General features: G+C 38.4%; 2 protein-coding genes and 1 pseudogene across 7 annotated transcripts in view; 2 read left to right on the forward strand and 1 right to left on the reverse strand.

The window, feature by feature from the left end:
- The first annotated feature begins 4,630 nt into the window (after positions 1 to 4,630).
- LOC148410231 (serum amyloid P-component-like) lies at positions 4,631 to 6,376 on the forward strand (annotated as a pseudogene). Its single transcript, XR_015868165.1, has 7 exons — positions 4,631 to 4,637; positions 4,713 to 4,796; positions 4,880 to 4,945; positions 5,047 to 5,171; positions 5,242 to 5,354; positions 5,702 to 6,192; positions 6,279 to 6,376. The product of XR_015868165.1 is annotated as a serum amyloid P-component-like (transcript).
- A 1,090-nt stretch (positions 6,377 to 7,466) lies between these two features.
- Positions 7,467 to 21,396, reverse strand: LOC148410232 (serine/threonine-protein phosphatase 4 catalytic subunit B). 2 transcript variants are annotated; one of them, XM_088437041.1, is made up of 10 exons: positions 21,272 to 21,394; positions 19,421 to 19,555; positions 17,385 to 17,645; positions 16,953 to 17,004; positions 16,807 to 16,857; positions 14,105 to 14,206; positions 10,534 to 10,707; positions 9,554 to 9,680; positions 9,099 to 9,288; positions 7,467 to 7,948 (listed from the first exon to the last, which is right to left on the reverse strand). In XM_088437041.1, the coding sequence occupies exons 3-10, from the start codon at positions 17,492 to 17,494 to the stop codon at positions 7,819 to 7,821; spliced, it is 936 nt and encodes a 311-aa protein (XP_088293167.1). In that variant the 5' UTR covers positions 17,495 to 17,645; positions 19,421 to 19,555; positions 21,272 to 21,394; the 3' UTR covers positions 7,467 to 7,818. The 2 variants fall into 2 exon arrangements, with proteins under 2 accessions (XP_088293167.1, XP_088293166.1); XM_088437040.1 differs by lacking the exon at positions 19,421 to 19,555 and having other exon boundaries at positions 21,272 to 21,396.
- Positions 21,397 to 22,839: 1,443 nt separating this feature from the next.
- Positions 22,840 to 26,164, forward strand: part of carm1 (coactivator-associated arginine methyltransferase 1) — a 53,655-nt gene continuing 50,330 nt past the window's right edge. For all 4 annotated transcript variants that reach the window (XM_088437760.1, XM_088437761.1, XM_088437762.1 and 1 more), the window contains exon 1: positions 22,840 to 23,017. In XM_088437760.1, the coding sequence (XP_088293886.1) occupies positions 22,876 to 23,017 (142 nt within the window). In that variant the 5' untranslated portion in view covers positions 22,840 to 22,875. The remainder of the gene's footprint in view (positions 23,018 to 26,164) is intronic.

A 26,164-nucleotide genomic window follows, 5' to 3' on the forward strand; every position in this document is an offset into this window, starting at 1 on the left:
TCACATTCTCCTGGGAAGTTTTACATCAATGCAAACAACAACCTCAATAATTCACAGTCATATCACAGACAGTCAATTAAAAACTACTGTCTGTGTAATGTAGAATATTTTATGCTGCTCTTAAAATTACATCACTCTTACATTTTATGCTGCTCAGAGCAGATGCAGCCAACAAAATAAAAAACAAACAAAAATGTAGATATGGCAATGCAGAGCAAACTTAAAAAATGGCCGTTGCCCTGAACCAGTGGTTCAACGGGTGTTGTGGCTCTCCATGGTTTGGGAAAATAAATACATAATGCTTGGTGAATACGTGAACCGAGCAACCAGCGACAAACTTGAAATGCAGTCTATGACCTTTGCGTGATTGGGTGATCGGGTGACATCTACAGGACACCAAACGTGACTAGAGACAGCCAATCAGTTTCTGGAAGGTACAAACAGAAAACGGAAATACAACGCGGCCTTCCAGATTAAAAGCATTCATTTTCAAAGTACTCTATAACTGAACATTCAAAACAAACGCGCTTAAAGAATTCATAATAGAAAATATGTCATCTTAAGGCCCCTGCGTGTGAACAAGGATGGGCTCAAAAGCTGGGTCAGTCTGCTAGTTATTTTCTTCAAACCATGAAGGTAACAACCTTGTATTATCATATATAAAAGTGTTGCTTGCTCACCTATTGGTACTTACTTTTACTTTTCAACCCCCGACGAATTTGCAGAACTGTTGCTGTTAAATTTAGGAAAGGCCTTGAAATTTCAACCATAGTTCCTCAGAAAAGAAAAAGTCAAGTCATCATCGTCAGTTTCTTCTGGTTTTATTACTGAAAACTGAGTGTTATACTTGCTCACGACGTTGACTGGAGACGCGTCGAATGTGCACTCACATAGTAGGACACCCTGAATTTCAATAGAAATACTAAATGCACAACGAAACCAAGCAAAAATGTGATTGGACCATTGTGAGAACCAGAACCGGCCCACGGACCATATGTTTGATACCCCTGCTCTAAGTTGTATGCACTGAGTAATGATTTACTCTAAGACAGTAGTAATACATGATTAATTAATATTTAAAGGGACAGTGTGAAAGATTCAGACAGTTTTTTTTTTTTATTACGGACAGCAGGAGGTGCTGCAGGTGCTGCATTTAACATTGTCTGTAGCTATAACAAACATGGCCTCCTCCGAAAAAGTGCCACCCTCCATGTAGCTATAACAAGCATGGCCTCCTCCGGAGAAGTTCCACCCTTAATGTAATATAATTTAATGATAACTAGACCTATGATTATATTAAAACATACTGTTGCTCATTAAGAACACATTCATTTGCAAGTTCTTTTTTTTAAATTTACTATCATTTAATTTATTCCTTTTTGATGAAGAACGGTCTGAAACTTACACACTGTTCCTTTAAAGGCACTTTTATTGCCATTAACATCCACTATTAGTAGCAATGTTAGTTTTTTATGATTAACAGTGATGTTGTGCCTGTACTATTTTGGACAGTATTAAAAAAGAATACAGTAATACATTTGAAATTGTTTTTTAAAGTTATATAAATATATATCATGATATTATTGGTCCAAGTACTAATGTAAGCAATTGAGTACTGAAGTAACCAGTTACTTTAGGTTATATGTTCTAAATAATTACTTTAAGACAGAAGTAATCAATCAATAAGTTACTTAAATGGTGAATTACTTTGGGTATACAGTGTACTAATGTAGAAAATTCATACTAAAGTATGCAATTAGTCCAGTTCAGAGGTCATTTATTTATGTAACTTTTGAACAACTTCAGATTTATTAATATTTTTTCATTCTGTTCAAAATAGTACAAGCTCAACACCACTAGTAATCATAAAACTATAACATTACTATTATTCATAAAACCTTTTTTTTTTTTATTCATTGAAAAAATTCAGTTCATCTTTTATATTACAAAATAATCTTGCGGGCCTGATTAAACCCATTCACGGGCCAGAACCGGCTGGTGGGCCGGATGTTGTACACCTCTACTCTAGGTTATATGTACTGAATAATGAATAAGGCTACGACAGTAGTAATTAATGAATGTTACTTAAAGAGTTCATTACTCTAAGTCAGGGGTCACCAACGTGGTGCCCGCAGGCATCAGGTAGCCCCCAAAGATCACATGAGTAGCAGGCCTGTTCTGCAATAGCTTACAAGTGATAGAACATTGTGATTTTCTAGGAACTTTACAAACAATTAAGTATACATGTACAGTATTACATTTACATTACATACCACACTTGATTTACATGTTTACTACAGCTGTTCCCTAATTATTGTGAGTAATCATTAACATGATCGGTGTCTTCACATAAATTGGTAGCCCTTGGAATTACTCAGTACCAAAAAAGTAGCTCTCACTTTCAAAAAGGTTGCTGACCCCTGCTATAGGTATTTAAACACTAATGTAGGCAAATGAAAATTAAAATAATCAGGTACTTTTGGTTATATGTACTAAATAAATACTTTAAGACAGAAGTAATTCAATGAAGTGGTTTATTACTTTAGGTATTTAAGTAGTCATGTAGGCAATTAGGTACTAAAGTAATCGGTTAATTTAGGTTATATGTACTGAGCATTAGGAACTTTAAGACAGTAGTACTTAACGAATAAGTTACTTACGAGGTTCGTTACTTTACACACTAAAAGAACTGAAGTGATTAGTTTAAGCATTGAAGTACTAAAGTAAACAGGTAATTGATCTTTTGTACTTAATACCTACTATAGTACTCGATGACCTTAGTACTTGATTTAGTGCCAGCCATTCTTACACACTCCTTTGGCCAAACAGTTTAAACACATGGAAAACAAACAAAAAAAAAAGTACCTGGTATTGAATCCATGAAGAAAAAAAAACCCAAAAACATGTAATTGTAACTTTTGTAACTTTTGCAACAAAGATTTCTCCTTCGTGGTTGCACGAGTCCTCTTCCAAACTATCTTCTTCTTGCTGTCATGTGATGATATTCCACCATATTTCCTGTATGAGTATGTGCCAGCTATGTGACCTTGATGTGAAATTGTACGAGTTAGAAGGAAAAGCAAAGGAAAACATCAAATGATGGCTCAATTCTGTGGAAAAAAAGACACAAAACAAACCATCTGGTCTGGTACCGCAAAAAGACCCACTGCACACAACAATACAACATCAACGGCTTGATTTGCCCTTTGTTCGGTTCCACACACATTTCACGGAAAAAATTACCATTACTATTAATCATAAAACATTTCAAGTTTTTCATTTATTGGAAAAATTCAGCTTCTTTTAATGCTTCACTAAATCATCTCGCGGTCCAAATTCAACCCATTTGTGGGTCAGAACCAGCTGGGGACCATAAGTTTGATAACTTTGGTCCAGACATTCATTCCCATGTAATTATTTTTATTTTATTCTTTCTTTTTCATTTCTGTTTAAATGCGGGTCTAAAATTGCTGGCTCTAATTATGTTAGGTGATTATGAACTGATGGAATCAACTACTTTATTGGGTCAAAAGTTGAGTCAAAAATAATCCAAATATAGAACGACACAATATTTGGGTTGATTTTTGGGGATCAATTTGACCCAATTTTCTGGGTTGTTTTGTGCAGATTAAGCCAATTTTTCAGGTTTTCTGGTACAAACGCACCTTTTCCGTGTGCAAAACCACCCCAAAAAGTTGAGTCAAATTGACCCAATTTTGGCAAGAAGATTATCAACACACTCCACCCATCTGGTCCTGGTTTGGCCAAATTGTAGAACCCTTTGCGGCCCTCCAACTTTTAGGGAGAACAACACTTTTGCACATTTTCAGTTTTTTGTTTGTCAATAAAGTATAAAATATTCTTTGCCGCTTGACAATTCACTCACTCACTTGACAATAGTGTTCCACATGGTGATGATTCCTCACAAAGAGTATTTCCGACCTCCTATTTTGAAATTTGATCAAATGTCTCAATCCTTCGGCGGGGTATTTTCACAAAGCACTGTCATGTTATAACTAGTCATGTTTAAATCCCCAACACGTGATTGGGAATCGGCCCGGAAACTAGACAGATAATACCAAAAGCAAAAATGAAAAATAAAAGTGTACTTGATGTGACATGGCAAGACAGTGAAAGTAAGCACAGCCACTGGGAAAACATTTCAATCTTTTAGGTGACTTGGTTTCAAGCACATAAAATGGTGAGAGACTTTTTCTGTAAACAATGATTTTTTTTTTTATATATACATATATATTATTACAAAAGACTAATTTGCTCTTCTTTTCTGTCCTTAGTAGATTGCTGAGGTGTCTGTCGGAGACTGGTATTGGTTAGATGAGCAAAATCAGATGAAACTCAGGTGCAAAAAAAAAAATAATAAAAATGACTAGTAATCAATAACGCAACCAGAGATTACATTTGTTATAAATATTTCCTGAATAGAATTACTTGCACAGTTTAATTTCATGCAACTTGCTGTACATCTCAGTTTTTATTTGTGAAAATGTGGTCACTCGAGTTTTCATCAACTTACTCCATATTAACAAGCAGAGCCGTGTTGTTATTCTTCATGTGTGTTTAGTTTCGTAAATGTGGAATTGTGAAATTTCTCTGATCCATTTTGTGGTGAATGAAAGGTTAGTTGGCAGTGTTTTACAAGCTGCCTTTATCTTGGTGAATTTTTTTTTTTTTTTACCCTCACATCATTACAGACACACAGGTGCTTGTGGGGGTGTACTTTGCGGGCTATTTAAGCATCAGCTCTTCCAGGGTGGCGCTCCATCGTTCCAGGGGAGGTGCGGGTCCTTTCTCCCATTTTTTCATTGCGACTCAAGCGTCTGCCGCTGACTCTGTCCTGAAATCCGCGACGCCCACGGAGCAAAGACCAGAGGCTTCAAGATAAGAGGGGCTCTTCTACTTATACTGGGTGTCCTTCTGACCCAAGGTGAGGTTAAGATTTATTTATTTTCACAAGGTTTTTGGGTCTTCCATACTAAATGGACAAGGGTACTTGTTTGTTTCCTGGCCAATATTGGTGTCCCGCAGGCTGGCTCAACTACAAGGACAATTGTTACTTCATCTTCGAAGACACCAAGACATGGAGGGAGGCCAACGCCTTCTGCCTGACACGTGACAGCCACCTGACAAGCATTCTGGACAACAAGGAGCAGGTCACTTGACCTCACCTCTACCTCTCTTCCATCTACAGCTCATGAGCTCCATGTGTTTAATTAATTGCAGGAATGGCTGAAGACAAAAGTGAACAAGGACAAGACCTGGCTGGGCCTGACGGATGAGGACACGGAGGGAAAGTGGAGGTGGACCGACGGAAGTCTTTTCAACGAATCCAACGCGTAAGTGGCAGCGCTCAAATAAAAGAAAATGGAGACCAATAGAATAGCTCGGATTCCTCCTTGGTCATTTGTTGCTAGGTGGATTAAGCAGGAGCTCTTTAGGCAGATTTCATAAGTGCAAAATCAAGCAGCTATTTGGCAAAATCAAGCACATATTTAGCAGGAGCTCTTTTTATTTGCAGGTACTGGGGGTACTTGGTGCAGACTGTGCTGACTGCAGAAATGCTGTCAATTTAAAAACGTACATTACTAGTTTTGATAAATTAGTTCCTCCCATTTAAATTAAAAGTTAAGATTGTATTTGATGCTTTCTAGATTAAGGGTCAATTAGGTTTTTTTTTTTTAAGATTCATGACAGATCTCAGCGAAAGCTACTCCCTCTTCTCTCTGGCTACACCAGCGTATGCACAGGCCTTTGTGATCTGGAAGAATGAGGACAGCATTGGCATCAGTGCCAATGTCGCCTACGCACATTTCCTGTCTCTGACTGCTTCTCCAACACACTGGCACACCCTGTGCGTCACCTGGTGCTCTGAAAAGACGGTGGCGCGCTTGTGGCTGAATGGCAAAGCTTCCGTCAAGAAAATGTTCGGCACAAAGAAGGCCATCAGCGGGAAGCCCATCATCATCCTGGGCCAAGAGCAGATAAATTACAGAGAAGATTTCAATCAGCATGAATCCTTCACCGGCATGATCTCAGAACTTCACATGTGGGACTATGTCCTCTCTTCAGACCACCATCGACCCAAGCATGATGCCTGGCAACGTGCTCAACTGGGGAGCCCTCGACTTTGATATAACTGGCCGAGTTTTGGTGGATGAAGAGGACCCATGAAAGGTACGTTCTAATTCATTTATCGAAGTACTATAGAAATTTGGGGATTGGATGAATTCAAAATCTTAAGTGCCGTTTTTGTCTTTCAGTTGAGCATCTGGTGTGACGAGGACTTTTTCCACAACAAATGAGTGGACGCCAAGTACCGCAACGCCTGCTTGTTAATAAACTTTACTTGATCCTAAAATGACTTTTTTTTTTTTTTGTGCGCGCACTATCGGTAAATTTTAATCATATCTGCTAATTACTGTATGCAGTTGCAGCAGCTGTTAAGCATTATTCTAATTATTTTTGGGGCGGCTGAGCATCTCCGCCTCACAGTTGAGGGACCCATCCCATTGAGATATCCATCTCGCTTCAGGCCCTCTGGCTTAATCAAACACGAAAAGAAACTTGCATGGCTGTCTTTTTTGGACACTATTGTCCTTATGTGTGATTGGGATGATTGTTCTGTTGATCTCTGTGTCCCCCGTAATTGGCTGGAAACCAGCTCAGGGCGTCACCCATCTACTGCCGATAGACAGCTGGGATAGGCACCAGCAGGCCTGCAACCCTTGTGAGGATAAGTGACTACAGGAAATGGATGGATTTTTAATGTGCCTCTTGTTAAAAAATTAAAATGGTGAAATTTCGCTGATCCTCTTCATGGCAAATGTAAAGCTGTTGCCGGCATTCTTTTTCAGGGAAGGAGTTTAACAATGCAGCAACAATGCAGTGTACTCTGCAGTGTTTACTTGCTGTTGCTGTGTTGAATACATACACAAGATGGACATACAGCTATTACTAAGTTTGTCAAGAGATAAAGACAAGAGTAAATTGGTTAGGTGCACTTTGTGCGGGACGCACATTTCGAGCTGTGCCATAGTAACGTGAAGTTCACCTAAAGAAAAAACGGATTGCGAGAGGGGATAAAACAATTTTCGCTCAGCGATGCCACTTCCACCTCAAGAGTTTAGGAAACTAGTAATCGTGGTTAATAATCGTGATTTCAATACTGACAAATAATTGATTATTTTTTTGGGCATAATCGCGCAGCCCTACTATGCTAACCCTAACCCAAGTAATAAAAAGATTAAACTACCAAAATCATGATTTAAATAATAAAACAATTACTTAATTGCACTGGTATTTATTTGATGAAACATTTGTCTCTTTCGGTCTTCCATCCGGGGAGACGTTTACGGCTACAGTCCAGGAGAAGGATTCTCTAACACTGATCTAAATGGTTTGAGTGTGAAAGTGCCCTCTTTCAGTGAGTGACAACTGGCCATTTAAACTTGTTATGCACAAGGCTTTTATTTAGCAAATACAGCAATACAAAAACATAATTTTTACAATATCAAAATGGATAAACCTACAGAGGTAAGATTAAAAAGGACCAATGAGAAAAGGAGCGTGACTGTACAGTGCCTCATTTAGGCCATCCTGCCGAACATCACATTATAAATTGTTAAACCTACGTGGATTTTTTTTTCCTTGGAAACAAAAATCCTATATGTCATCTTAAAAATAAACTTACACGTAAGTACATGAGGGAAGTTTTCGAACTTACAGAGAAAGAATAGAAAAATGATGATAGTTTTTGACAGGATTCTAAATGATGAATTTGTGATTTCAATTCACAAGACTTCACAAGAAATAGTCTGCAACTGGTTTCTTAGATGGAATGCCCCGGGTTTCCTGTGGTGCGGCTTCAAATATGATGAACTCTCGTTGTAAATGCTCATCCAACTCCAAAATGGCAGCCACATTACCACATCTAGATAAGACAAAAAAAATGCTTGGATGACATTTCACTTCAAGGGAATCAGCAGTACAGTAAATGGAATAGCTGAAAAAAATACAAACAAAAAACCTTCCACACTAGTTCATGTGGACCTACTTCATTTTTTGTATCAATCCACCCCAGAGTGGCTTTTGTATCATGATTTTTGGCATGTTATGACAAATAACTCATTCCAAGCGCTTCAAAAACACCACATTGAACATTACGATAGTGTTGCATGTATGGTGTGACAGAAGAGCGAGAGATTGGTCCAGCGAGAGAAAGTGTGGAGGAGGGGCATACGCGGCAGATGAGGAAGTCGTTTTTAAATGTCATATAAGTGACGGCAAATGTCGACCCCTGCCTCCTCGCTGCCCATTTTGTCATCTGCGGGCTCCAATTTGAGCCAGTGTCTGAGGGCTGTCGACGGAAAGGTAGTTCGATTACCTATCGCTAAACTGCCAGCAGCGGAGCTGTTCTGCAAACAGCAGAAAAAGAAATCTCTCCTGTTAAAGGTGTCCGCGGTAGCTCTTGTATGTGTTCCCGAGAAGTACAATAATATCCAAGTAGCCATATTAACCAGCAGTAGAATCTCATGTTGCGTTTAATTCAAAGCTGATCTTGAATTTGAATATTAACATTGAAATTGTGAAATGCACAATTTTTTTTTTTTTTGCCTAAAGCATAAACAATGCATCACTATGCTATGAAGCTAGGTAATACAAAACGAGATTTTGTATCTTGTCTTTAAAGTTTTACAATCCTATACAGATGAAATAATATGTACTGGTTTTCGGCTTATGACAACCTTTCACTGGATGTGTAATGAGCGTAACGAGCTACAGTTAGAATGGCATATCCAATATTTCCATATTTGGTGGATTTCCAGTTATGGTGGTGAGAGTAATAAAAAAGTAACGCAATAGTGGTATAATCATTGCATTTCAAACACATTAATATTTTCATGTAAGTAATTACTTTGAAATAACAAGTAATAAATAATGCATTACAATTTTGAAGTAACTTGCCCAACACTACACACACACACACACACATACACACACATACACACATACACGCACACGCACACACACACACACACACACTACTTGTATGTATGCATGTACAGTACGTTGCTTTGTACCTGTAGCAGTAGTTAGGTGCGGACCACACAGTGAGCACCGTTTCATTAAAGTGCCACTTGTAGCCTTCCATGACCAGCTGATGTGCACGGCAAATCATGTGAATATCATTGGCAGCATTGAACTGGGCCACGACATCACTACCAAACAGGTATCCAGCCCCTCTGGGACTCACACCCCATCCGGTAGTATCTAAGACCAAGGACATAAAGTCAGAAACACTTGGGGAAAAATAAATATATAAATAAATAAAAATATATATATAACATTATACCAACATTATTGCTAATGTTATTTACCTTTAGAAACAAATGTTTAAAATGTTTGATTAAAATGAATCTCTCTGAAAACAAGTCTAAAAGTAAATATCGAGCTAAATCTAAAAGTAAATGTCGATCTGGATTAAATTCAGGCTTGGATGAGCATGCTTGATTGGCTAAGGAGATTGCTTGTGTACCTTCTGGGTCCGACCAAAGGAGGTCACACATAGGACCATCATGGGGCACTTCCTGTTTCCTGTCAATGGTGCGGATCTGATCCAGTGTCTGGATAGATGGCGATAAGCCACCATGAACACAAAATATCTGAGGGCACAACAAATGATAATCATAACTGATTGAAAGTTAATGCAATCACAAAAACATAATAATTTCAACACACAATACATTTTTAAATGATATCTTTTTGGCTTTCGAGAACGAGCAGTCGACATTGCAAATAAGCTCACCATTTAGCGAGAGAGCGAGGGGGGGAGTAAGTGAGTGAGTGAAAGAGAGAGAGAGAGAGAGAGAAAGAATGAGAGAGAGCGAGGGGGGAGTGAGTGAGTGAGTGAGTGAGTGAGTGAGTGAATGAGAGAGAGAAAGAGCAATAGCGCGTGTGCAAGATAATCCTCATGTCAGCATTAATGACAGAATCCACATTGCACTATTAATTGACACACATAGTATTTGAATAATTGATTTGAAATAAACCACCATCACTCCACGGTAAGTCATATCAAATACATATTTTTAATATTATTGTGCATTTATGCTTATTTTTTAAATATTGTTGTACATTTGTACATATTTATACTGAGTGCCCATATTTCAGTTTAAGTTTGATGTGTTCAATCAGAAAAACAATTTATTTAACTGGTGGTCCATTACACCACATATACAGTATTTAGAGAGGAAGTGAAGGCATGAAATAACCGAGTAGATCAGTTTTCACAAGATCAGGATCAAGGATCAAGCATCAATTTTCACAAGATCCACAATCCCTGTCAATATTATTTCCACAACACTGTTGAAATTAGTGAATATTGGAACTGTGAACTCCAATTAGCCGTGGGTTTACTGTACTGTACTGTACGGATGGAGCAATGGGTTTTTTTTTTTTAAAAGAAAAAAAAAAAAAGCAATACCAAACAATTAAATAACCAAACTGGCATCTCACCTTGCCATCAATTATAGCAGAGAGGGACAGGTAGTCAAAAATCTCTGTGCAGTATCTCCAGACTGTGACAGAGCCATATTTTCTGAGGCACTCATCATAAAAGCCATAGACCTGGGTGATTTGCCTGGACTCGTGGTTTCCCCGAATCAAAGTTATCCTGTCCGGATAACGCACCTTGGAGGGAAAAAAAAACAAAAACAAAAAAAAACATTAAAGAAGTTAAAAAAACAACAACAACAACTAACAGAAAAACATGTGTATTGCAATGTGACGGCACTTACACCTACAAATATTTGACCAAACTCAAAATAGGCACACTGAGCAAGTCTCTATGCAAGAAGAAAGTGGACAATTGTGAACAGAATACAGCCAGTGTATAAGCTTTGCAACCTAAAAATTTGCTGCTAGAAAAAAAGCGACCCATTATGTTTTTAATCAGAAAAAATGTTTTTAGAACTGAGCAATAGATTTGTACAGAACAACAAGCACAAAACAGGACATTTTACATGCAAGCGTGTATTTAAAACAAGAAACACTCGTGAGACTAGACTGCCCAGTGCTTGTTTGCAAACTTGAAGAAGCCACTGAAACTATGAAGCAGCATACGATTCATGTCTTTGGTGGCGTTTGCACACATTTTGAGTGGAGACTGATTTTGTGAAAAAATTAAATGACTGGTTGCCTCAATGCAGTATCTGCACAAAGATTATAATGTGCAAACCAACACAACCGCCACTTATTGCTTCTTGACTCATTTAACTCAGCAAAATACCTGTCTGTCGCCAAATATGAAGAAGGACCTTGTTCTTGGTTTGATCTACAGGTTTCAAATTTGAAATTGTTGGACAATCCTATTTTCGATTATATGACAGGTTTAAGATACAAACTGATGATTTGCATCCGTGCTGACCAAAACGGAGCTACCAACAGTAGAAAGTGGCCTACAGGAAGGAGTCATCCAAATTAGATGGAGAGGAGGAGTTGCCAACAGAAGACAAAATGGCTATGGTTGCGCTAGCGTATCCTGGCTCAGATGGCCAGTCCTCCATCAAGGAGAAACAGAGAGGATAGTGAGTCCACCCGCTTGAGGGGAAAAAAAAAAAAAAAAAAAAGATCAACCTCCACCCAGCCAAAATGATTCCACATTGCGAATATCACCTCCGGATGGAGATGCCACTCACCTGGTGGTTTAGGAGGAAAATCATTGAGGTGTTGTCTAAAGAAACAAGCATGCAATAACCTTGAAGAAATAGCAGGAAATGGATGAGTGCCAAATGAACGGCACACAGCTCCAGGACATTGATGTGGTCACCGCTGTCCTGCACAGACTATCACTTCCAAGCTTCCAGTGCAACCTATACTTTCAGATAACTCTCCTGCCCGAGAGGCTCGTATCCGCAGCAACCACCTTCCATCGAGCCGCCACCAGACCTAACCAAACCAAAGGACTGGCAACAACACAGGGCCAGCGCAAGAAGGCCTCAGCAAGAAGGCATCAGCAGGACACCCAAAGCCTCTGGTGTTGATGCTGTGTGGCGTCAAAGGGGAAACTATCCACATTCACGGAGGATGCAAGGGCCACAGACCCAATTGAACAACTCCTGAAAAGATGTCAACATGTCCGGAAGACTTCAAAAGAAAGCAGCTTGTTCAGCCAAAATCAGTCCAGGAGAAGAAGAACCGGCAAAATTGGACACAGTGTTCAATGACAGGTCAGTAGAAATCGCCTGCTGTAAGGGAAATCCTGAGACAATAACACCAATTTGACGGATGACCGACCTAGCCATGAGACACAGCAGAAAAATTAAGGCAGATAAGCATCCAGCATCTCAGGAGGGGGAAACAGTACTCTATTAACACTGTGTACAGTGGAGATGGGATGCTGCTGACCTCAACTCGGTGAACCGATGGACAGAAAACTTCGAACACCTCCTCAATTCCTCTGATAAGTCTTCCTTTGAGGAAGCAGAATCTGGAAAATGGAGTGCATTGGAGTTGGCCCAACCAGTCTACATGTGCTTTGTGGACTTGGATAAGGTGTTTGACTGTGTCCTTTGCGGAGTTCTGTGGATTCAATTGCTTCGGGAATACGGGATACTGGACGCCATGTTACAGGCTGTTCAATCACTGATGTCAGGGTTTGGTCCACATTTCCGGCAGAAATTCGAATTTGTTTCCCGTTGGACTCCACCAAGACTTCCCTTTGTCACAGATTTTGTTTATTATCTTTATGGAGAGAATCTGTAGGCGCAGCCAAAGCGTTGAGGGGGTCTAGTTTGGGAGTATCAGCATTGCATCTCGGCTATTTTGCAGATATTGTGGTGCAGTTGGCCTCTAAAGGCTGAGACGTCCAACTTTCACTGGAATGGTTCGCAGTCGAGTGTGAAGCGGCTGTGACGAAGATAAGCACCTCCAAATCTGAGACCATGGTCCTCAGTTGGAAAAGTGTAGAGTGCCCTTGCCATGTCAAAGATTAGGTTCTGCCCCAAGTGGAGGAGTTTAAGTATCTTGGGGTCTTGTTCATGAGTTCGGAATGGAACAGGAGGCTGGCGGATCGGAGCAGCGTCTTCCGTAATGCGGACTCTATACCAGTCTTACGTGGTAAAGAAAGCGCTGGGCCAAAAGGCAAAGCACTCTATTTACCAGTCGATCTTTGTTCCTGCCCTCACTTATAGTCACGGGTTGTGGGTTCTGACCGAAAGAACGAGAACCTAGATACAAACGAACGAGATCCCAGATACAGTACAACCAGCCGAGATGGGGTTCCTCTGCAGGGTGTCCGGGCTCTCCCTTAGAGATAAGGTGAGAATCTCAGTCACCCTGAAGGGGCTCAGTGTCGAGCCGCTGTGTCTTCGTGTTGAGAGGAGCCAATTGAGGTGGTCCAGACATCTGGTTAAGATGTGTCCTGGACACTTCCCTCTTGAGGTGTTCCAGGCATGTCCCACTGTGAGGAGACCCCAAGGACAACCCAGGACATGCGTGAAGAGACTATGTCTCTCGGCTGGCTTGGGAATGTCTGGGGATTCTCCCAGGGGAGCTGGACGGAGTGAAAAATCTAGCTTTATTCTTCCTATCCAATCATTAAATCATACAGATGTTAGGTGTTCAGTAGGTTCAATTGGTGCATTGGACTATGTGGTCTTTTGCACTTTTTTTTTTTTTTTTTTAGTAAACATTCGAACCCCCTGTCCATTTGACTTTGACACAAAATATTTCAACAAAAAATATTAATGTAAAAGTCATTGTTGAGCAGTAAATGAATCTTTTCCAAAACAGCCCGTTTTGTCTTTTTGTTCAAAGGTTTCATTCAAATTACCCATTTTCAAACAGTGATTACTAAAGAATGGTATAACATATGAAGAATCATACTTTTTTTTCGAGATAAGGAATGGAAGATAATCTTTCATACGTTACCATGCATGCCTGCATAAATTACGTACATACCACGCATTACATTACACATTAATGCATGTTACACTTTTTCAATTATGTTTAGGCATCGGACCTATTGCAGTGGTCCCATGACATTTACCCGATTAAAATGACCACACAGTTCCACAAACATTTGTACCTTAAGAGCTAGCAGGAGAAGGAATGTTTCCACACTGTAGAAGCCCCTGTCTACAAAGTCACCCATGAAGAGATAATTTGTCTCTGGGACATCTCCACCAACCTGTTGTGATAAAAACACAAAGGACATATTAGGAATGTAAAACTATTAGGTACCATAAGTTATAAGGTGCTGGTGTTATTTTTTTCCCTCTACACAACTGATAAACGTTTGGTCACTGTCACTAGCACTAAACAAGAGGATATGGCTGGCGGGGGCCTTTTGATGATGGGTCATGAGCACGATATTTATATGTACTTTTTATCTTATTGAATCTTATTTCATCTTATTTCATCAAACTGATAGGGTATGCAACCAATAGCTATCCCAAGCTGAGGTAATGTGACAATCTGGCCACCCCATCGAACAATTTCTGGCCCTGCTTTGCAATGTCTTTACAGCTCCTAAATGGGAAGCAATGCAATTGATCACAACTTCATTATTATTTATCTAACAAGCCGACGAGACAACAAAAAGCAGTCTGCTGCTATACAACAGTGAGAATTTAATAAATAAAACCGGTTGCATGAACAAGTGTAAATCAGGTTGTCTTGGTTAAAAACCCTTGCTTCAGGTCTATGCGATTAACCTGTCAGAAAAAAAAAAATACTATCACATTCCACACAGTCAAGAGCATGCTTTAAAAAAAAAAAAGTGGCCATTCTGCTATTTTTGGGAGGGAAAAAAAATAGAGGGTGCTTTTCAAAAAGAATGTCAAATACAATTTCACCATCATATTAAAATGTTTTCAGTTTTTTCAGTCGTTAATGTAAATGTCATAGATTTTTTTTTTTTTTAAATAAGCATTGCCCAATATATTGCAATAAACCTTTGCTGTATTGGAATATATGACAATACGCTTTCAAACTGAAATACCCAGCACTAATATACATACAAAGGTGATCATCCCAAAAATGTACGGAAAGAATGTATGCATTACACAAGTTTCATTTTTTTAAATTGTATTGATGAATCAACTTTTTCATATTTTTCATGATTTTTTTTTTTGATGAGCACCCTCGCTCCCCAAATAACTCACGATAGGCAAAATCCATGTAGTCAGCTTTCTTTTGTTTACAACTATTAAATGTGGTTACAATAAATTTTAAAACATGTCAAAAATATTTATACTTTACAAATTTTCGACAAAGATTACTACAGTACACATATTAACTGAAATCTTTCATAATCAAACTTTGCACAATAACTATACTGTTTTATTGCTGTTTCAGTTTCTTGCTAGGGGATACAGAGGGGCCGGATATGCCCTCAGGGTAATGGCCCTCGCACATCAACCTAAAGTGGTGCTCGTACCTGAACAAACGTGATAACGGGGAAGCAGGGTTCACACCCTGCATTCCAGTTTTTTTACATCAACGTGCTTCGAAACTACTGCCCAATTTTAAGAAGATGACGACAGATGCTAAAAGTTCATTCTATTATTTTAATGAATTTTACTGTGATATTTGTTATGAACTGTTGTCGGTTTTTGCTCACATCTTGAAAATTAAGTTTGAAGCTTGGACTTACTTGGTTATTTTTATTGCACAAATTTTGGGACTCTAAACATTTCTTTTGGGACCCATAACGTCTTAGTATATTGAGTCCCGGAAAATGTTTCCAGAGGTAAAATGATCATTGCTGTTTTCAAAAGTAAAGCTTTCATGATAACACTATTAAACATTACATTAACCTTTGAGTAACTAATTGGAAAGGCCACAAAGGAAAACATTAATTTAAAGAACAGGAAAGTTAATATGATTTGTTAATCAATAACTCTTCTTAATACCCTTCTGTCTTCATACATACATACACTGTATGTGTGTGTGTATATATATATATATATATATATATATATATATATATACACACACACACACACACACACACACATACATACATATACATATATATATTTTGGGGGGGGGGATAATAAATAAGAATTAGTTGGAACCTGAATCGAATGGAAAAATCAGATCATGCAAATTTAAAGAATGCCCAACCCTGATGACTGTAAATTACATAGGTCAGGGTCTAAAAGGAGGTTGACATGTACTGCTGCTACTTCTGCTACAGATAACCTAAGAAGATTAACTTTACAGTGTATGGGCAATAAGCATGCAAAATATGGTCTCTGAGAAACCGGAGAGTGTGTCCTTCAAAATCGTTACATTCTTTTAGTTCATCGCAAGATGGCACTGAATCCAACACACTGTCATCACAGTTTTTAAAGGAAAAAATGTATTTATTAAGTAATTATGGGGTAACTATTTGCAAAGCCACAAATAAATACTGTATACAGTAATACTGTGCAATCAAGAAAGAGAAAACTGGCCACTTTTATGCTTATTGGCAGCTCTGCTCCAGAGTATTTTCATAGACTATCCGCACACAACATGCTGAAGTGAATGCTGATTGAAGAAAAAAAAAGCTTTCGCAATTACATGTTTGCATCAGTATCCCAATTTCAATGTAAACAAATAAATAAAACCTTACACCCTGAGAGAGAAGTAATGGTTTGCCAGAAGTGTTACAGCACAATTTGGCATTCAGAAATATCCACAATTCGGAAGGCAATCCTACAGTACCAACGTGACTTAAATATCTAGAGCACATAAAATATAAATGCTCTAGAATGGAAAAAAAATCCAGATCTAACTTACTCTAAAAAGCTCCTTCAAGTCATAAAACTGACCATGTATATCACCACAGACCTGTAACAGACCAAGATAAGACAAGTAAGATGTGTTAAACAAGTTACTATGTGTTATGACTTATGGCCAATAAGGAAAAAAAACAAGACACTTACTGTTACGGGAGAATCAACTCTTTGGACGTTGCTTTCTTCAACCAAAATCTCTCTGACAACACAAATAAAACATTAGCAACCCGTTTAAACAAGTATTAACAGTATAATAATATTAAAAACAAATGAACAATTTTATTTTTATTGAAAATGGTAAACTTTGTGGCACTTTTTTTTTCAAGTTTTTACCAATATCACAAAATGACCACAATTATATTTGAAAACCACAACAAATGAAGAAAAGGTCTGTGGAAAAAACACTTTTGAGAATATTCTAACTTCATTACAAACGTTGCATGTTACCTGTATTTACTCTTAAATGCTTACTGTAAATTTCTAAATTCAAAACAGGGAACAGTGTTTCAAACAGAAGTGTGAACATTCTTCTTGTTGTGTGTGGATGACTGTACAGTATGCATTATATGCAAATGTTACCTTGCTTTGGCACAAAGTGCTTTCACTTCATTTTCCTTAATAAGTTCACAGCGTCTGAGCTGTTCAATCTGTCGGTCCAAGTCGCTGATGTCACCCATTGTCACACACATAGGAAAAGCTGCTCACTTATGATGGCCACACGCTAATCTTCATGCACTCTGGTTCATTAGTACCACACTCATAGAGCTTGTATCGTCTTGAGAGGGCGCTCGCTTTCTTTGGATCAGTCAATATTCAACTGCTTTAAGTCACAAGAAGTTACTGTGGATAGAAAATGGGAAAGAATAGCGATAGCTGTTATAAGATATACAAAACATACATTTCTTTAAGTACTCCTCTAAGTATCAAAATAATTACATTAAGCAAATACAGTCGGCCCCCGGCTTACGAGCACCCTGATTTACGAACAATTCGCCTTACGAGCGTGGATCAGGGAGATTTTTGTCCTCCGCTTACGAACAAACCTCTTGCCTTACGAGCAATTCGACATGCCGGCCATTGAGTATGTAGAAATGTTCTCGTTTAATTGCGTCAATAAAATCAACAGTAGCGACATTATCAATCATCAGTACATACTTGTGGCAGTAACGTGAACGCTATTGGTCTTACAACGTCACACTGACTGTCTCACTCACGGTGTCTAAATATATTACCATTTAAGTGTAGTGTTTGTACAGCTAAAGGGAAAAACAGCTGACATGAAATTAAATGTGCCGATTGCAGGACAAAGAATTGTCATTGGTTTAAATGTGTGTTTTTTTTTTTATTAATTGTCAATACATTCCAACCGTTTAAAAAAAAAAGTGCGAATAATTATCAGTCAGTCACGGAGATGCGAATATGCTATTGGTCGATTAAGGTCACCCGGTCTCACTCACGGAGATGCTATTGGCCGGCGTCACACGTCAATCACAGAAATGCCGATATGCTATTGGCCGAACGCCTTTATCTAGCTTGAAGGGACAGGATGGAAGGAAGCAGAGAAAATTAGTGAAAAACGGAATGTTGTGAAGACTTTGCAAACTTTATCTGTTAGACATAGCTTCTAAAATTACTAGCAGCGGTAAAGAAAGAAATAAGAGGATGATGTTTTAGTATCTGCGTGATTTGCACCCTGACTGAGTTACTGTAACACTGTAAGACCAATAGCATATCTATCGCCGTGTTAACTTTGAGCGTTGGACTCTGCCCCCTATGCTTACACCCAGCTCAAGTCTCGTCGTTTCAAAGGTAAAAGCTATATATCCAATGTATTTATTATAAAATGCAAGTGTGCAGCAGATTATGTCACTCAATTTTAATATATGTATACAGTGTGTCGTTTTTACCTAAGACTTCTGCGCGCGATGCACGCATTCACGAATTAACATGGGTTTGGATTGCCCGCTATACGAGCAATTCGAGACACGAGCGTAGCCGCTGAACGGATTAAGTTCGTAACCCGGGGGCCCACTGTATTGATAAAACAATTACATTTTCGGTTGAGTATAAATGAAAGACATCATGAAAAGAACATGTAGTAGGGATAAGTCACATGTTTAAAATAAACAAAGTGTGAGTATTAATTATTATTCAACTACTGCAGTGTCTCATTTGACTTATTAAGCAGCAGGGTCAGGCAATCCGAAGAGCTTGTTGTTCTTGACAACCAATTTACTAGATGTGTGAAACACTAGCGTCATGCAAGATCATTTTATCAGAGCTCCACAATTACTTTTGCACTGTGCTCCCAATGTTTTCCCAGTCGTACACATTCTGATGCGGTACACCATGAGCAAATTTGCTGGTTTATAGTCATCTGAATTTGCATACCGTAATTTCGTGAAAAAATTGACAGTGATTCAAGAATATCTGCAAAAAGGTTGACTGACGAGAATTGTGAGAAATAAGCTGCAACTTGCAAAACAGGTCATTCATTTGTTTTACACTACTTTAAGAGAAATCAGAGGGGGGGGGGGGGTTCGCTTTATGTGAAAATTATTTTATTCAACATTAATGTACAAATCACATCAGAAATCAAAGCCACATGAACTCACAGTGGCAGCGGTCAGCCTAAGCAAGATTGGTGAGCTTGCTAATCTCTAGCCAAGGCGTCAGAATTGGTCTGGGTCTGATCCAAAATCAGAATCGGCTAATTGCTTCTTCTGCCAACATTGACCCAACAAGTATAACTGGAACGAAAACAGCCAGTGAAAACACAAATGCATAATGTATCTATAGCATACACTGTGGCAGCCAATATGTATACACATACAATGATCCCTTGCTATTTGGTGGATCACAGATTTTTTTTTTTTCCCCCACGAAAAAAGAAAATACACAGTAGAAAGATGCACTGTGATGTTTCCCTGCATTCTAGACATGAGTTAAGTGTAAATGCACAAGCCACAGCCAATCCTCGGACGTTGACCTACAGCAGTAAACCTATTTACTTGAATCTTAAATTATTAAACCTTATACAGGAACTGTACTATTATCCCTTCCTGTTTCTGTCCCTTGACTGTAGTGGGGATCACGGAGAGTGGTAGATGCCCTCGAATCATTACAAAAGCAGTCTCGGTAACAGCTTTCCAAACTCTTTTTTTTTTTTCCATTGTCCTCCTTTCTCCCCTATAGCATTCGAGCTGTCAAGTGAGATTCATGAACAAAACTGGTCAGGCAATCTGTCTATCAGCTCATAGGCACTCCTACAAAAACACGTGATTGGTTCTTGCTCTCAATGGTCAATGTCACACTGGAAGCCAAGCCAACGGTCAACTGTTTGCGGCAAAGGCCGATGTTAAAATAAACACAGCAAGGCAATAGCCTTAGAGGTTTTAAAAATTAGTTATTTTTAAACAGGCATTAAAACAGTGAACCAGAAAAATATTCTGAGCTATAGAATGCATTTTTAATGTCATTTTAATTAGTCATCTGAGCTTTAATTGGCTTCTACATACCACCTGCCATGTGCTCATGTACGCCTGGTTGGGAAACAATGCTCCTTGACTGCTACAGTTAATCTTTCCAATATATCTTACAGATTGGCTAGCAAAGAGTTCAGGAGTGTACCCCGCCTACTGCCGGAAAACACTTTGAATGGTCTCCAGCATGCCCGCGACCCTTGCAACGAGGACGAACAGTTAAGATCATGTCTGGATGCATGGAGAAATGGATGGAACTTAAATGTTAATGTTCTTTGACTCGGATCATTTTTGGCAATTATTTTATGCACCTGGGCCATTTAGCTTTTAATAATACAAGTTTAAGCAATACGTTTTAACAATATGCATCGCCTGTTTCTGTGTTTGAAAGTTTTACAGTGATGTTAAACTATTAATATAGGATTCAAAATAATAAATAGCGTTGCGAAAAATTGAAACCCTCACCCCCCCAAAAAAAGTCACACATACATTTTCGGCCCCAAAAGACTTTGTATTGAGACGGTGGCCAGAACTGTGTACTTTTTCACCGGGTTTAATTCGTTATAGTGTTCTAGATATTTGTCACAGGAATATCAAACTTCTATTACAGAACTCTCCATTAAATATATTTTTTAATAACAATGGTCTCAAGTAGAACAATTAATCTTTAAATATTTACTCACAGCACCTACGCTACTTAAATAGCCTAGCGCTTGAGGCCTACGCTCAATAATGGCCATATCTTAGGAGAGTTGCCTCTACGGCATCATTGATCAGTTTCATTCGGAGCCTTCATGTAGTTTGTGATCGTTTAGCAATTTATATAACATCGGATGACGGTGCATTATGGAATGAAGTACAGAATTGTGAGGTCTATCTTAACACGATTTGGCGTACCACGAGCGCCACGGTCGTGTGTCAACTTGTCAAAAACTGCGTTCTCAAATAAACGTGTAGCATGTTCGGAATTAATGAGAAACTTACATTAGAAGTGATAGGAGATGGAAATACAATCCCAAGTACACTTAATAACTTTAAGTGGTTTTCTTCAGATACTGGTCTCTTTCCTTCCTGGGGCTGTGTGGTCAGTACCGGTTCACACTCTTCTAGTTTTATATTTTGACGGTTGGCAAATATTTGTGTGCATTACCGCCACCTTTCGGTACGGAGCGTGAATCAGCGGACTATTGAATTTATATTCGGGTGATAAAAATCTGTAGGGTATCGTCCGATACCTTATACTGGACAAAAAAAAAAAGAATGATATATTTCCTACCTTAAATAATATTTTTCCCGTGTATTTACCGTGACAATCGGTATTTGTGGCTTAGTGCCAATACGTTCCAAAGGGTTTGTTCAGCAAATATAATGTTCCTAATTTCCCCACCCAAAGGAATTCGATTAAATCAAGAAGTGTAAGGCAAATCAAACATTCTCTTCTCTGGGGATTGCCTCAAACACTTCTACACTGTTTGACTATGATAGCAAGAAAATTAATAATAATAATAAAAGGTCATATGTATTGTTGTTTTCTAAGCTCGTTTTTTCAATTAGCACTGTCAAAAGAGCTCTTTTACCTTAACAATTGCGACATTTTTCATAATCTTGATTAAGAGCAAATATATCTAATTATTAATATCTACAAAGCTTGCGAGATGTATTTGCTTGAGTAAAATCTTGAAATTAACATGAAATCGACAAATAAAAAATAGTATGTTTTAATGACCATTATGATGGCATTCCTTGATCCTTTATTTATTTTCCTGTAAAATGCAACTGTTGAACAAATCTTATGAGTGCATAATAATGTTGGAATTGTGGTAAAGAAGGACAATAAGCAAGAGAGTTCATCATAATTGTGTAATAAAATCATACAAACTAATAAGAGTCTGTACTGTAGATGTATTAACAGCAGAGGCTTGGACAACCTTTTGGCGAAAATGTCATATTTTCATGAAACTGTAAGTCTCTGCTTATTTGCTGGCATCAGGGGTACCTGAGGTCATCAGGGGGACGTGCTCAATGTTTCAAATTTTATGACCCCACTGAAAAAAAGGCTGTCAGAGGTAACTTTTGGATTGTACACCTCTATAATCTGAAAATGTTTTGTTTATTCAGCTTGGCATAACAATAGCGAAGAAGTTGCTTGTGTGTATGTGTGTGTGTCTTTTTTAATAAGTGTTTGCAGAACTCAGAGAATGGTTCAAACAAGCTCTTTCGTGCTCCTGATGATGACAAGCAGCTATAGTGAATTATCACATCATTATTATCGAAGCACAACCGAAATAAAGGCAGTGTTCTAAATCGATGTTCAAAAATCGATGTTCTAAATCGATGTTCAAAAAGAAATACCTTTAAATAAAAAAAAGTACAGATTCCGATGCCCTGTTTTTTCTCATTTTATTGCAGTCACGTCTCCACAAATATATGATAAAACGATATGAAACAATTGCTGTACAGACAACGTTGTGTGTGTTTACGTAATAGCATATTATTATAAAGGGGGGCGCTGTTGCAGTGTTTTTATCCATACCCTAAAATGTGAAGGAGAATGCGCCACAGACCTGGCCTGTATTATCAGATTGAAAATGGCGGTCTCGGTGTTTCCTGGGGTACGGCTCCTGTCCATCGGAGACGCTAATGGAGATATACAGCGACATTCAGAACAACAGCCTCTCCGATTGGAAGTCAAAACAATCCAGGATATGGCTTTACTCAACCTTTCAAATGGTATGTTAACCATGAACGCATCAGATGTATGAAGCATCTGCACGACCAGCGCTAATGCTACGCTAATGCTACGCTTTGCACATGCTTATAAAGCTACCCTGTTAGCCGTGGCTAACGGGAACTCACGAGGGACCGAGTCGTTTTACATCGCGTCTGATGTGGAATCCCTCAAGGCTAATTAATATTTCTCAGTGTCTTCTTAGTAGGTATTACACTCGCAAATAGATACGGTGGTGCTAACCATATCGCCCATAGAGACGGACTTTGTTTTGGATTAGCTGCAAAACCTAACATCCAGATGTGTACACATCAATGCTTTCTCAATAGTGGAACAATACCGCTAGTCTGTTTCCATTTTAAAACACTAACGTATACTGTACAATTGCACCCGCCGTTATACTTTGTAACGATGGTCTTTATTATCAGTTGCAATTACCTCCGTAGGTTGAGGATTTATTTTCTTTTGTCTTGCGTCAAGTCTTAATTTTGCCTTTTTGTTTTCAAATTGATGCTGCTAAGCTTGTATTCTGCAAGACGTACCTTACAAGCAGCATCACGTGTTATGGGTCACACAATGGTTTACGAGTATCCATACTCCAGTTACCGGACGTATGCAGAAATGCGATATTTATTTTAACTAGCGTGTATTGAATTTATGATTGTTTTTTGCTTTTATTTTTGGATGAGGACCTTCTTTGCGTGTGCATGAAGCTTTATTGAAACAATGGCTTCTCTTCTGTTCTTCTAAATTTGTATAGGATTGCATTTATCATAATCTTTTTTCTCAAACTGGGCGATATGACTGAAAAATATATCATGACGTAAGAAAATACATTTCAATATTTATAGTTAGTGAGTTTTGTCTTTTTGCTTTATAACTACTCAAGATATGGACCCAAAGTAAAAACGACTGGATTTAGGTGATTTTATTTTATCATATAATACGCATTCCTCAATAAGAGGTCAACCTAAGTATGAGAGGCAAATAAACTAGTACAGGGCTCCACACTAACTTTTGCATTCGCAGTATTGATGCTACCAACTTTGTCAATTGGTTGCATCGCAGCGGAACAATTTTTCTGGAGGTACAGGATGACCATGTTTGCATATATATAGCTGTCTTAATTAGCAAACCATAATTTCATCTGACAAAGACTTACATTGACTCAAGGTACAATATAATATCTGCAAATTATTTTAGTATAACAAGAACTAGGGAAGCAGCTGTCATATTTTAGGTATTCAGGTATCCTGCAGAAAATTCTAATCAAATATTTAACATTTGGACAAAAAAGATAAAACAAATAATTGAATGAAAAATTAAAATGAATGAAAAATAATGATCACAATCACTTAATTATAATTGACCTACTTAAAAGAGTCCATATCATGGAAATTCAACTTGTTGAAGCTTTAAACAATGTTACAATGTATTTTATTATTATTTTTTCAATCCTAAACACTCGTAAAGTATTATTTTTCTTCACTGGTGGATTTTTAAGAATTCCTTGCTTTTTCTGTATTCTCAGCAACACCCTATCCAAGCACATAACTTGCCAGAGGCTTTATGACAATTGAAATCCCTCGTGCCATCTCTTCGCTGCATCCGTACTGCCTGCGCAAGATATATGCCCACCTTATCCTAGGAGCTGCTCACGTTTTTAATTTTGTTATCTGGGATTGCACCGAGTTGGCCATGTAAACAGTAGTGTTTCATTTATTAGGTACAATGTTTTAGTGTCAAAAATGTCCAACTAGTGAAAATGTGTGTTTGGAAGCACATAGCCGGACAATCAGCATTTGTATTATATACTGTAATTCAACCGCGGGCAGAACTGTTGTTATGAGTAGTGGTTTCTCGAGGAGACCCATTTAAACGTGTGCTCTCTTGACACGTCTTTTACTTTGCTGGCAACTCCAGTTCATCTCAATGTCTTTAAAATGCCTGTTTTTGACTTCTCCATTAATTTCACCTCTGACTCCCATATCTGATCGCTACAACGTCAGCTTTTTTTCAATTTGTTTTTGTGCTGTGTCAATGCTCGTTACGATAAAGCTATGCTAAGAGCTGGAATATGTTGGGACTTATTTTGTTGTCGCCATGGAAAATGTTGGAATGTAGGAATGTTCATCAAATGTCTTCATTCACAATGCACATAATTGACTGGTGGAAGGCGACATGAGTTACATGTTTACTTTTTGTGCAAACTTGACGAGCAATTTGCCTGCTTGGTGCTGCAATGGAAAACCAAATGGAACATTTCTAACCTTTTTAAAACTAAAATATGTAACCTGCATGAATCGTAGAGGTCCGTTGAGATAATACTTTGTCGTTGTTGTCGTTCCATAAATACAATGGACTCTATGCGTGCTACAGAAATACGCTCTGAGTGTGCACTGGTTCTATCTGTGTCTGGACTCAACTCTGCTGTTCTTAAAATCAGGTGCACCAGCATCCAGAGTTCCAGTGTCTCAGAGTAGAGTACAGATGCAAACAGTTAAAGCACGCTCGCTGAGTCTTTTAAAGGGACATTGTGTAAGATTTTGACCATTTTTCACTACGGACAACAAGAGGTGCTGCATTTACCATTGTCCTTTATCTATAACAGACCTGGCAGCCTTTGGAGGAGTGCCACTCCCCATGTCATGTGATTTAATGTCATTTTTTTGTCTGTCTGTCCGTCCATCCACCTGCACACCCGCCCACCCTTGTGAGGTGAGCAACTTAACTCATGCAACTAAGGCCTTGCCTACATGTAACCGATTTAAACCCACATATTGACTGACCCCTCCCCTTGTGTGTAAAAAAAACAAAACAAAACAAAAAAAAACAACAACCTCAGTCCACATGGCTTTGTTTATTGAAAAGTCACTTCAAATAAAGGTTTAATGGCTGTATATTATTTGATCACAAGCAAGCTTGTTCCCTACTGGTGGCATTTAACAAGATCATAAATCAGTGGTGTCCTTTGTAGGTAAGAGAGGTCACATGTGTACCAACTGACTACACTGGACATACAGTAGATGTCATCATCTGTGGCATTTGCATTCTCAAAGAATTAAATGTGTAATTGCACTATACAATTACCGGTACATTCTTATGAAAGTGTCCTGCACACATTAATATGTATTGTATGTACCGTATTC

The sequence above is a fragment of the Hippichthys cyanospilos genome, chromosome 16 (genome assembly GCF_059441005.1).
Source record: "Hippichthys cyanospilos isolate Australia breed blue-spotted pipefish chromosome 16, RoL_Hcya_1.0, whole genome shotgun sequence".
NCBI lineage: Eukaryota > Metazoa > Chordata > Actinopteri > Syngnathiformes > Syngnathidae > Hippichthys > Hippichthys cyanospilos.

What these genes read in the sequence shown, in the direction of transcription:
- LOC148410232 (XM_088437040.1), bottom strand. Translation starts at nt 17,494, where the DNA reads ATGTGTGTGACAATGGGTGACATCAGCGACTTGGACCGACAGATTGAA. An exon ending in ACTTGAAGGAGCTTTTTAGA is followed by an intron (nt 14,207 to 16,806) that starts GTAAGTTAGATC and finishes TTATCACAACAG; the next exon opens with GTTGGTGGAGATGTCCCAGA. An exon ending in TTCTCCTGCTAGCTCTTAAG is followed by an intron (nt 10,708 to 14,104) that starts GTACAAATGTTT and finishes TTTCCCTCCAAG; the next exon opens with GTGCGTTATCCGGACAGGAT.